Below are 13,501 nucleotides of genomic sequence, written 5' to 3'. Positions count from 1 at the left end.
CCTCCCGCCTCGGCCTCCCAGAGTGCTGGGATTACAGGCGTGAGCCACCACACCTGGCCTACATATATTTTTTAAATCCAATAATAATTTTAAATTATCAGTGATAAAAACATTTAACCATCCCTTCAAAGAAATCAAGTAACAATAATTAAAGATGTATCTCAGGAAAATTTTCTACACACACAAGCACATATACCTTCAAAAATATCTTATTACATTAAAATATGATTTCAGACAGAATTTATTTATTTTAGTAAGGTAAAAACTGGATTCACTGCTGACATCCTATTGGCATTGTCCTTTGGTGGGTGATGCTAGTGACATCTGGGTCATTGCTGTTTTTGTGTCGTGGTGAGTTTGTGTTTCCACTCCCCTGTCTCTCTCTACGAGATGCTGAACGTGTTGCTTCTCCTAAGCTGTTGCCATTACATCCAAGGTTCACTCGAGTTCCTGGCTCTGACTGTCCCCTTTCTGCTGCTACCGTCACACTCACGTTTAGAAACAGCGTTAGGGAAACATGTCCCCTCTACCGGCTCTCGTTACAGAAGCAATAAACGGCTCAGCTGCAGCCGTTACTCAGGATCTAATTAAAACAGTGAATTGCAGATGCTGTGGGGTTTTTTATTTTTTTATTCATTTTTTTTGATGCCTAATGATACAAGCAACTCCATGGAGCACATATGTTCATTTTCCATTTTTTGACAAAGACCACGGAAGCCCCTGAGCACGCAACACGCATAGGGTATGGAATGGTTTTCAGTGTTATTTGAGGTTAGATGCTTTTAGAAGAAAAAGCAACAACTAAACCAAGTGACTTCATGCAATGTAGCCTAAGACGTAATGTCACCTTTTCTTTAATGCTTGAAATCTATCACATGGATGTATCTAGCCCAGATCTACTTTGGATTATGCCTCTGCAGTCTTTCTTAAGAGACTATTTTCCATACGTGTATTTCAAATTTCCATTTATCTTTTAATTATGTATTTTTATACGAAATGATGCAAATGTATACTATATTAAAACTATAAAGCATAACAAGAAAATAAACACCTGTCGACTCACCACACAATTTAAGAAAACTAACATTATGAATATCACTGGAATGTCTTGTTTTTTAAAAAATGTTTTAGGACATTCAGTTCAAAATACTGTCTAATTGCTCTTGTGATTTCTTGGATGCATAGGTTATTTGGAAGTGTGTTGTATAATATCCTAATATTTGGGTATTTTCCAATATCTTCTATTATTGATTTCTATTTTAATTTCATGATTGTCAGAGAATATACATGTACAATTTGAATCTTCTTAAATTTATTGACCTATTTTGGTAACTATACCATGTACAATGTAGATCCTGCTGTTTTGGGTAAACTGTTCTGTAAATTTTAATTAGGTGAAGTCAGATGTCAGTGGTATTCAAATGTTCTATATTCTTAATGATTTTCTATCTGTATGTTCTATCAGTCATTGAGAGCAAGTTATTGAAATCTCCAGTTAGAATTTATCTGTTTCACACTATTTCAGTTCCTTCGATTTTAGGTTCATGTATATCTTGAAGCTGTGTCATTAGGTGCGTAAACCTATAGAATTGGTCTTGTCGTTGAATTATTATTATCAATTGTTGAATTGATTATTATGAACTGACTCTCCTTATCCTTGGTAAAAAAAAGTTTATATCTGATAGGTCATGCCTCCACATATTTTTCTTTTTATGCAGTGGTTTCTTTGTTGTTCTAAATCCTTTGCTCTTTATATATTTTAAAATTATCTTGTCAATTTCCTCAGAAGTTCATATTGAGTTTTTTAAAATATTTGTTGATACCTAATTTTTGTACATATTTATGGGTTCATGCCGTATCTTGTTACATGCATGGAGTGTGTAATGGCCAAGTCAGGGTATTTGAGGAATCCATCAGCTCGACTATAATTCTGTGTGCTGGGAACATTTCAAGTCCTCTCTTCTAGCTATTTTGAAATATATAATAGGATCACTACAGTTACCCTATTCTGCTATAAAACATTTATTTCTACTAATTTTAGGCTTGATTTGTTCTTGATTTTCTAGTTCCTACAAATGCATTGTTATACTGTTTATTTGAAATCCAGTTTCTACTTTTCTAACATAGATGTTTATTGCTATAAACTCCCCTCTTAGCACTGCTTTTTTCTGTGTCCCCTAAGTTTTTGTAGGTCATGTTTCCATTTTCATTTGCTTCGAGAAGTTTTTAAATTTCCTCTTTAATTTCTTCCTAGACACAATGGTCGTTCAGGAGCCTGATTAATTTCCATGAACTTGTACAGTTTCCCAAGTTCCACTAGTTATTATAAAAGTGGCTTCATTAAGTATTAGTGTTGGCCTCTTTCATAACTCAGTGTTGAGTACTAAGATGTTTATTTTATTCCTTTTTAAACTATGCCTATATTTTACACACATTCTTCTACACGGAAGACATATTTCATTTAGAAAAAAAGTCCCCAAATTCTAGAAAGTTAATCTCTTGTCTTCCTAGATTATACATTGAGTAATAAGTTCATCCAGTGGAAAAGAAATTATGTAAGGCTCTCCCAGTGCATTTAAATACAGCAACAGCAGTAGCAGCCATGGTACTAGTCATATCTTCACCCTAATTGGTAATGGCAGTTGAGGCAGATTAGCAAAGTGAGCCAGGAGACTAGTGACCCAAGTGTCATCTTTCTTCTTCCGTGTTGTATGCTTTGCATGTTCAATCTGTGCTGTGTTGAGGAAGTGAAACCGAGAAAAAAACCCAGGAGCTGATGACAGGAAGAGAGAAAGACACAGAGGCAGAAAATTGAGAGAGACAAAAATTTAAAATACGGTTTACATTTCTTGAATTAATTAGAAAGTGAATCATAAACTAGAGTTTAACTGACAACGTAATGGTGGGTAAATTATTGATCCAGCTGAAACATTCAGCCTATGTTCGTAATACTGAGTTGTTCTGCAGATACATCTTGAACAGTCTGTGAAGTACACTTTGATTTAGGTGAATTACCGTTGTCAGGGCCCCGAGAAACTCCATCAAATCTGTATTCCTCAATCTTCTTGATGAACTACTGAAAAGCAAGGCATTTCTACGTTTCTAATCCACCCAATCGAGTTCTACTTTTCCAAAGCCAGTTCTGAATTATGGGGACCACTATGGCTACTGCGTGTGATCTGTCCTAGACCCGTGACAGGGAAACACTTTGCAATAAGACTTCAGATGGATACACTTACGTCTCTTGCATTTGCATCTCTTATAACAAAGCAATGTTAAATCAGAATTCCCCAAGCTTAATTCCCATAACCAGATAGAAAGGATTAGTATGTATCCCCAAATTACTAAACACTGTTAGCACTTTCTACTTTGCAAATTAGTTCTAGCCTAGAACTTGGGAAATGGGTGCAAACAGGGTGGTATCATGTAACTGTTACTACTTTGGCTTGAGAAAGATAAAAAGTGATTTACTACAAAGAATTATCACCATAACTGAGCAAAAGAGAATCCACCAATTTTCCCTTTTTGGTGTCAAAATTTTCATAGTGATTTTCCATGGCGTTAAAGGAAATTATTTTCACTTAATGAATTTTAACTTAATATTAAAGTGCTATGTAACATCATCCATCTGCATTTTGACTCCCACCAGCCCATTCCAACAAAAGCCAAAAATTTATCTGTGCTAGACTAATATTTGCAGAATTTTAGAACAAGAAAAGATCCAAACTATCATGTGGTTCAACCCAACAATAAAACTCTATTAGGCATGGTTGTTAAACAAAACTTCGTTTTGAAGAAAACACTAGAAAGATAAAACTGAATTTTCCCTATAGATGATCATTGAAAAGGTTTATTAACTTCCTGAGTTTGAGGGGAAAAAAAATCACTTTCTAAGCAACTACATTTTGGCACACACACACAAAATAATTAAGCCAACTATCAAAGTGACAAGACCATGCAGAATGGAGCTTATAAAGGAACAACATTTATAAATGTTGGCAACCAGTTGTATACCAGGAAACCGAAAGCAATTTATGTAGGAGTCTGGCATCCTAGATTCTCTGTAAAATTCTTTATGTCTCTGACTTAATCACTATCTCCTACTTCACAATATAGACCAGGGCATTTGGTCATATCCAATGCTCCAAGCGGACGCAGGAATAACATCTGTCAGTGGGGTTTTAAAGAAGGCTGATCCTTTAAATAACAATAGAACACATTACAAGATTTAGGTGGGAAAATGTGAGATAAATTACTTTTCTCCTCTTGTGTCCTTTTAAAAGCCAGAGACTATTGTTCCCTCTCCTCTTTGTCATTCCAGCACTACTTTTCCTAATCCAATTGTTTTGAAATCCGTTCATAATTTCTGCTATTCTGCCCCTGCTATATTTCTTTGCCCAAGATTTTTGTTCTCATCAGGAATATCTATTAATTAGGACCTTCAATATGTCTTCTTCCAAGAAAAACAATACACCTAATAATAATAATCCTTTACATGAAGCTCTCATATATATTATCCCATTTTAATCTCAAAACACAAGGAGCGAGGTTATCATATAGATTTCCATCCACTATAGGAGAAAAGAGAGAGCCTGGAAAAGTTAGGTGGCTTGCCCAAGATCGTAGTTAAGTGACTGAACCAAGAGTGGAAGTCAAGTTTCTTCTTACAATGCCCAGCATGACTTCACAATGCCACCTGTCTCTTTAGCTATATCAGTTTCATCCTTCTATATCCCCCCCATCTCCATTGTCCCTCTTCACTCCCACGTATGTTTCCATGTAATAATGTTTAAGAACTCATACACAGATGGCTACTGACACAATACTAATTACCAGTGACTTCTATGTCCAAACCCCTTGCAGTGGGTGACTCCCTGATAGCACATAGGGACAACTGGGACACTTGCTTGGAAATGATCTGGAACTGACGAAACACGTTTCTGCCACCTTTGCCAGCAGGAATTCTGTAAATTTTCAAAAGCCTGCCCTTCTCATACTGAAGAACCATGAATTCATGACTGTCTCTGAATATTTTGCCTTATGATGTCATTAATTAATGTCTGGAGTATTTAGGGTACATATATTGGACTGGAAACATAATTATGAAACTTGAATTTACATCGAAAACAGTCAATTACTATAATTCTTATATCGGTCAGAGGCCAGGCAGGAAACCAATCCAGGTAGTTTAAATTGAGGAAATTTAATATGTAGGGAACGAGCAATGGAGCAGCTGAGATACCAACAGGGGATGGTGAAGCCACCAAAAGATCAGCAATTATAGGAAGAAGCCACCCCCACTTCTAAGGCTGGAGTGACAAAGGGTGAAAGTCTTATTTGCAGAGACTAGAAGCCAGAGTCACCTGGTAGGAACTAGAACTCAGCCAAGGTTGCCCAGTGGGGAGCCAAAACCACAGAGGAAACGTCCGCTGTTGCAAGATGCCACTGAGGATGAGCTCACGGGGTAGGAATACTCTAGCTTGTCCCTTCTTCTCTCCTATACTTCCCCCTCCCCCACCTCCCTTGGGCCAAATCAACCGGAAGCCAGTTGGCCACGAAATCTGAGAAACATAATTGGCGGGTGAAAGGTCAGAAATGAATATTAGTACAATAGATAATGACCAACTCACTTCCTAAGGCATAAAAGAGAAATTTAGAGCTGTAAACTGATAATTGAATTATATTCAATTTACTTTTCTTTTAGATAATTAAAATGATCTGCAAATCTCTGAGTAGCTTAGACATTACAGCATTTGGTAGATAATGTATCTGGTCAGTGAAAATACTGCTAAGTATAGAAAGTCGTGCAGCATAAGTACCATCATATTTTTGCATTACACACTTTACCCAGTAATAATGGATGTCATTACACAAAAATATGTAGTATAATCATACAACTTATTTGGACTTCATAAAGAAAGAATTTGTTTAGCCTGTTTTTGTTTTTGTTTTGTTTTGTTTTTTTGAGACAGAGTCTCGCTCTGTTGCCCAGGCTAGAGTGCCGTGGCGTCAGCCTAGCTCACAGCAACCTCAAACTCCTGGGCTCAAGCGATCCTCCTGCCTCAGCCTCCCGAGGAGCTGGGACTACAGGCATGCGCCACCATGCCCGGCTAATTTTTTCTATTTTTAGTTGTTTGGCTAATTTCTTTCTATTTTTAGTAGAGACGGTGTCTGGCTCTTGCTCAGGCTGGTCTCGAACTCCTGACCTCCAGCAATCCTCCCACCTCGGCCTCCCAGAGTGCTGGGATGACAGGCGTGAGCCACCGCGCCCGGCCGACGACAAAGGATTCAAACCCAGAATTATTTTTGGAAAAAAATAAAAAAATCCTCTTAAAAATTAACATGCAAAAGACACACACAACTCCATAGAAAGATAAAAACAAAACAAAGCAAAACAACTTGAGCAGCCATTTCACAAAATAGATGGCTGATAAATATATTAAAAGGTGCTCAACTTCACCAGGCAGCAGAGAAATGCAAAATAAAACCACAATGTAATACTTTCCCCTCCACACAATGGCTAAAATGAAAAAGATGGGAAATGCCAAAGGCTGTTGATGGCGAGCGACCACTTGGAAACACTGTCTGGCAGTTTGTACAAAAGCTGAACATCACTATGTCCTCTGACCCAGCAATTCTAACCCTAGGTCGACATATGTACGTGCTGACTAAAGGTATGTTCTAGAATGCTCAGCTGCCCTGTTCATCCTGGTCCCCAAAGGGACATGACACAAATGGTCACCAACAGAAGGGACGAAAAAATCGTGGTATATTTAGGCGATGGAATATCAAACAGGAAAGTATGAAGATCCCTCAACCATACAAAAGAAGCTAAAACTTACAAATAGTGGGAATAAACGGACACAGAAAGAACGCACGTGCCACCTCCATTTACCCAGGGCCTGCCGGACGCCCGGGTGACGGTCACCCAAGGGACACGTCGTGGGGGGACTGGGACTGGGACAGGAGGGCGCTTCCGGGGCACATTGTTCCGGTTTTAGGTCCAAGTTCCGGTTTTAGGGGTTTGCTCGGTTTGGGAAAACGTATTCAGATGTACCGGAAGCGCAAAGTTAAAAATGAAAAACGAGGACGCAACATCGGAGCCGGGTCCAACGCTCACATGCGAGGAGAGGCTAGTGAACCCTACCCTTTAACCTCACGTGCCCACGCACGCACAAGGAAGCGAAAACCTCATTGGCTGCGACGGGGGCGACGCACTTCCGGAAGCCGCAGCTTAGCACCGCCCCTTCCGCCGCCTCATCATCCCGCCTTCCCGCCCTCCTGCTTCCGCGCCGTCCGGCCTCCCGGAGGCGTCGGCTCCGCAGACTCCAGCCCCGGGAGGACGGTGTCCCCTGCGGCGGCAGCGGCTTCCCGGGTCGCCGTCCCCTGCGGCGGCGGCAGCTCCTTCCCCGGCCGCCGCCCGCCCGCCGGCCTCCCCCGCGCCGCCATCATGAACATCCGCAGCGCGCGGCCCGACGACCTGCTGAACATGCAGCACTGCAACCTGCTGTGCCTGCCCGAGAACTACCAGATGAAGTACTACCTCTACCACGGCCTGTCCTGGCCGCAGCTCTCCTACCTCGCCGAGGACGAGGAGGGCAAGGTGGTGGGCTACGTCCTGGCCAAGATGGAGGAGGACCCGGACGACGCCCCGCACGGACACATCACGTCGCTGGCCGTGAAGCGCTCGCACCGGCGCCTCGGCCTGGCCCGGAAGCTCATGGACCAGGCCTGCCGGGCCATGATCGAGAACTTCGGCGCCAGGTACGTGTCGCTGCACGTCCGGAAGAGCAACCGGGCGGCCCTGCACCTCTACGCCCACACGCTCAGCTTCCAGGTCAGCGAGGTGGAGCCCAAGTACTACGCGGACGGGGAGGACGCCTACGCCATGCGGCGGGACCTGGCGCCCATGGCCGCGGAGCTCCGGCGCAGGCTGGAGCCCAGGAAGGGCGCGGGCGGGGTGCCCGGCGCCGCCGGGGAGAACCGGGAGACCCAGGGCCGCGCGCTGCCTGGCCCCGAGGAGGGCTGTCGGCCGGAGAGCCCGGCTGCCGACGGCAGGGGCAGCGACAGCAGAGAGCCGAACGAGTCCGCGGAGAGCAACGACGTCCAGAACGGCCCCGGAAGACGCAGACTGCACATCCTAGAGCCTGCCCCAGGTATTCTCGCCCCCTGGACCCTGCGCTTCCCGAATACTGAATGCCTCCCTGGACCCTGCCCCTCCCGAATCCCGAGTGCCTCCCTGGACCCTGCCCCTCCCGAATCCCGAGTGCCTCCCTGGACCCTGTCTCCTCCTAAATCCTGAATGCTTCTCCCTTGATCCTGTCCCCTCCCGAAACCCGAATGCTTCTCCCTTGATCCTGTTCCCTCCCGAATCCCAAATGCCTCTCCCTGGACCCTGTCCCTCCCGAATCCCAAATGCCTCTCCCTTGACCCTGTCCCTCCCGAATCCCAAATGCCTCTCCCTTGACCCTGTCCCCCTCCTGAATCCCGAATGCCTCTCCCTGGACCCTGTCCCTCCCGAATCCCAAATGCCTCTCCCTTGACCCTGTCCCTCCCGAATCCTGAACGCCTCTCCCTTGACCCTGTTCCTTCTAAATCCTGAATGCCATCCCAAATCCCTTTACCATACACACCTTGGCCTGCCCCGTCGCGCCCCATCCCATCCCAGTCTGGCCCTTCTAGGTTTGACCGTGAAAACGACCGATGACCTTAGCGAGCAGTGCAGGGTGTGTTGGAGGAAGACTCGTGGTTCACTCTTGGAAGTTAAGAACCTAACAGGACACCAAACTCATGCTTGAGAGTAGATTAGATTCAGTTAAAGCAACAAGCATTTATCCTGCTTTTGGTGGGATGAGTTGTTTCAGGGTAACCACGTAGTTGATAAAGGAAATGTCTTTACAGAATTCAATGATAGAATTACCAAATCGCCGTTTTGCAACTCTTGCCGAAATACTGGATCTAGCCGACAGCCACCAATGGCCAACACTGTTAGGTCAGAGTTGGAGAACTTAGCAGTGATGGCTCAAGGCCAGCAACACTTGAAGGCAGTGTTCAATGTTAACATCACTAAACCTGAGGATAACAATTATATGCCTTCTAATGCAATGTGAAGGCACAGCACCACCTATAAAATACTCTTGCCAAAAAAAATTATATGTGTGAAATCGAACTATCATTTTTATAGAAAATAGAAGGACTTATTAAACTAGACCATGATGCAAACAGCCAAATCCAGAATGAGAGAATTTCTACAGAACAAATGACCTTGCTTCTTTACAGATAAATGTCATGTTAAAAAAAAAAAAAAAAGGAAGAATTTTCTATTAAAACACACTTTACAGATATATTAACCAAACTCAACTATTATGGACGGTGTTTAGATACTGATTCAGACAAACCAAGTATAAGACATTTTTGAGACAGGCAAAATATGAACATGGAGTATGTATTCTGTTAAGGAATCATTAATGACTTAGGTGAGCTAGTATTATTGTGTTAAAAAGTCCTCATGCATTGGAGATACATACTGAAATAATATGATGGGTAGGATTTTGCTTTAAAAGACTCTAGCAAAAGGGAAAAAAAGGTTGGAGGGGAAGTAAAATAAGAATGGCAGCCGGGCAAGGTGACTCACGCCTGTAATCCTAGCACTCTGGGAGGCCGAGGCGGGAGGATTGCTAGAGGTCAGGAGTTCGAGACCAGCCTGAGTGAAAGTGAGACCCTGCCTCTACTTAAAAAATATATATATATATAAAGAAATTAGCTGGCCAACTAAAAATATATAGAAAAAATTATCCGGGCATGGTGGTGCATGCCAGGAGTCCCAGCTACTCGGGAGGCTGAGGCAGGAGGATCGCTTGAGCCCAGGAGTTTGAGGTTGCTGTGAGTGAGGCTGACGCCACAGCACTCTAGCCCGGGCAGCAGAGTCAGACTCTGTCTCAAAAAATAAATAAAGATTCAAGCAATATTTTATCAGAATTTTGGGGAGATCAAAGGGAAGATATAAGCACATGAATTATCATAGCAGATAGCTTTATCATAACATAATTACCCTCGAGCTAGAGCCAATTAGGATTAGTGATGTTGCGCCATTTTTTCTTATGTTTGTTGACCATTTGCCTATCCTTCCTTTGAAAAGCTTCTGTTCCAGCTTTTGCCCACTTCTTAACAGGGTTATTTGGTTTTTTTCTTGCTGGTTTGAGTTCTTTGTAGATTCTAGATATTAGTCCTTTATTATCAGGATGTATAGTTTGCAAATATTTCCTCCCTTTCTGTAGGCTGTTTGCTCTGTTGATTATTCCCTTCATTGTGCAGAAGACTTCTAATTTAATCAAGAACCCTACTTTTAATGATCTGAAGATTTCAAAATGACAAATTAATTTGGTCTAAGGTTAAAATAAAGCTAGTAGAACAGTCTAAAAGGGAAGATAAAATTAACTTGAGAGAAGTGTTGTCTCTAATTTACATCTGTCTTGAAAATGCTAGAGGAGTCTCTTCAAGACTATTTTAATCAATGGGCCTTGTAAAAAGTTACTAACTTTCAGATTCCTATATAGAAGAACTTAGGCCATATTGATCTCATTTTTGTGGTTATTTGTTTCTCTTCATTTTTGAACTCTAGCTGAGAACAGAACTATTCAGAGATTGCTTTAAAACCATGTATATATTTGCATGTATCTATATAAAAAAGTTTGATGAGTTGAAAAGCACTTAACATCTGCTATAACAAAAATAACTGCCACTGTAGTAGAGAAAGAGAAATAATAACAAAAGTAATTATTGTGTGACAATTATAAATCTCAGTGTACAAATTTAAGAATACTACTGTAATTGAACTTCATTTCTAAGTTGAAGGAGACGTTTTCTGTACCGAGCTTCCCCTCTTTCCAGGTTGGTATCTGCTGAGACACCTTCACCCTTTGGTCCTATCTAGTCACTTGTGGGTCTCTTCCAGCTAGAGGCCTCTTCAGGTCTTGGGAACTCCCTGCCGTGTTTGGGCCATTTTGGTAGCAAGAGCACATTGGTCTGCATAGGCTAACTGCTCCGAAAAATAACCTCCCAACTCAGTAACTTACCACAATCTAATCTTATTTCTTACATCGTGCTACGATGCGGTCAGCAGTGTGGCAGAGAGGAAAAGACGGCCCTCCTCAGTGGGCTCAGTCGGGGACCCACCTAGAACGGGCACTCTTAACTCTCGTTCTGCAGCCCCCTTTGGCTCTCGGGTGGAGCAGATGGACCCCTTCTCAGAAAAATGTTTTTAAAAGTTGTAAAAATTGTATAGGATTAACAAAGGAAAACAATTTTCCTGAGATAGTTATCAAACTATTTTTTAATATTTTTGTTGTAGTAACATGTTTATTAGCCTATAAAATGAAAACTCTAGCAGTGGGTCTAATAATTACTGTAATTTCAAAGCACATTTGAGCATAAATGATATTTGAGGCACCCTCAATAGCTATCACATGATATGAAAATACCTGTGATTTTCATGGGTGACGAAGTCACGCATCTTGCTAATGCTACTGTGCATCAGCCTGTGTTCCCAGTCGAGCGGGTTGCACGTGGTGGTTCACAGAGGTTTGAAAAGTCAGCCCCGCTCCCCCAGCTGCCGCAGGGGAGGCTGGGAAGTGCAGTAGCTTTATGCCCACAGGGGAGAGGAAGGAGCCTGGAAACCACACAGCACAGTGTCTGCCACAGCAGGAAACATCTTAATAGTTCTCTGGACTGTGGGAGGTTCCGTGTCCATCCCCAGACATGATACGGGGAGCTCCGGGAGGAGGCCTAGGCTGTCTGCACACACACACACACACACACACACACACACACACACATTTCTGCTCTTGCACAAACCCGGCATGGGAACCTACGGGATTCTGTCACCGTGCTGCCTGGAACAAGTGACCCCCGTACTCTGAAACCCCCCAAACTGTCTGAAGCCTCACTCCTGTCCCATACAGCAGGGATGCACCAGAACACGGCTGCCTCAATGGGAAAAGGCTACGGTGAAGACAGAACGACCAGGGAAAGAATCAAAAAGGCTCAGACTCCAAAAGTATCATCCGGCCACAATCGTGATGCTCCCTCCTGTGGAGCTAACGTTTAATACCTGCAGGAGGAGGTCCTGAAAGAATTTTTCATGTTCCCGTGTCTCCACTTCCGAGTGTGGGCAACAGAGCAAGTTAAGATTGGGAGCGACGGTGAGCAGGATGTGTGGTGAAGGGGAATCGATCGTCTTCATCCGAGAAGTGGTGCAGGCGCTACTCCAGGGGCCGTTGATGGAGCGTCTCGTCTGCTCTTCTCGATCCTCCCGTGCGGCAGGTACTGGGACTCCGTTTCATAGGTGAGGAGACATGCCACAAGCAGGGCCGCGTGTCAGAGAGAGAGAGGGGAGGACAGGGACACAGGCTCAGGCAGTCAGAGCCCGCAGTTGTGAGGATCCAACGACACAATCCACGTCAGTCGCGAAGCACAGTCTGTACTAACAGTGACCCTGCAGGTTCTTCCCTTCGCCGCGGCAATCAAGTGGCAGAATGTTGTGTGTGAGCGGCAGTTGGCCATCTCGGAAGGGGGCTGCAGCTGAGTGACTACAGTAGCTTCCCCTGCCCAGCCCAGGGTCCCGGCGTCCAGCCTCGTCCACGCTCAGCCTCGGGGAAGTTTCCAGGAGCCGTAGCAGTGAGGACAGGTCAGTTCACAACACGCGGGTCGAGGCAGGGTTGCCGTCACACGGCTGCACGCGTCCCGCCGGGAACCGTGAGCTTGACGGTTCATGGTAACAAAGAAACGAGTGCAAAACCTCAGCGTTTGCAGTTGAGCTGGCAACCCTGAGCCAACTCGGGTTACTTCAGTGACTCTCCCTTTCTGGTTTGTTCTTTCTGCCGCTAAGCTGTCACTCTAACGCAGAGTTGTTAAATGTTCACATGAGCATTCGCTGAAATAGACTGTTCTTAATTTTACCAGACAACTAATTATAACCAGAGTAATATAATGAAATATGGAAGACAGAGACTGACAGGCCTGGTAAAGTCCTAGCATAACCTTGACCCACATATGCCGGAGCCCGTAGATCCCAAACCCAGTCGCACCCCGGAAGGACGAAGAGGGGGTTGGGAAGAGAGGAAATATTGTTTTGAAGTACTGATCGGATAGATGCCATTTGCTGAATTATTTACCATCTGACAGTGTCACCTTTCAGTCAGTGCGTGATGTATGTTTAGGATGACTGAAATGCCAACTTTGTCAGAAGTGACTGATAAAAACAGGTTTTTCCTACATTATATACTTTGTGCTTCAGTATATAAAATCTAATGAGCTTTACGCTAGAAGAGGTAAAGAAGGTAGAAGATGAAGAAGTCTGTGAATGGACAGTGGTTCAAAGAGTCAGAGTAAAAGCCTTCTGAAAATATTCTGCAATGTCATTTCTATAGATTGTCTTCAGAACATAGGATTTTTTTTTTTAAGTGACTTAGCTATAAAATTCTGTTTTGTGTTCCTAAGCTCA

The 13,501-nt window shown here is 43.5% G+C and overlaps 1 protein-coding gene across 1 annotated transcript; it reads left to right on the top strand.

Annotated features, from left to right (window-relative positions):
• The first annotated feature begins 7,447 nt into the window (after positions 1–7,447).
• On the top strand, positions 7,448–8,144 carry NAA11 (N-alpha-acetyltransferase 11, NatA catalytic subunit). Its single transcript, XM_045536903.1, is given in 2 exon segments — positions 7,448–8,113; positions 8,115–8,144. Coding segments are annotated over 2 exon segments (693 nt in total). The 5' UTR covers positions 7,448–7,450.
• The last annotated feature ends 5,357 nt before the right edge of the window (positions 8,145–13,501 follow it).

The sequence above is a fragment of the Lemur catta genome, chromosome 24, assembly GCF_020740605.2.
Source record: "Lemur catta isolate mLemCat1 chromosome 24, mLemCat1.pri, whole genome shotgun sequence".
Lineage (NCBI taxonomy): Eukaryota > Metazoa > Chordata > Mammalia > Primates > Lemuridae > Lemur > Lemur catta.
Note: the sequence above shows the minus strand (reverse complement) of the source record. Positions and strands in the feature narration are given on the sequence as shown.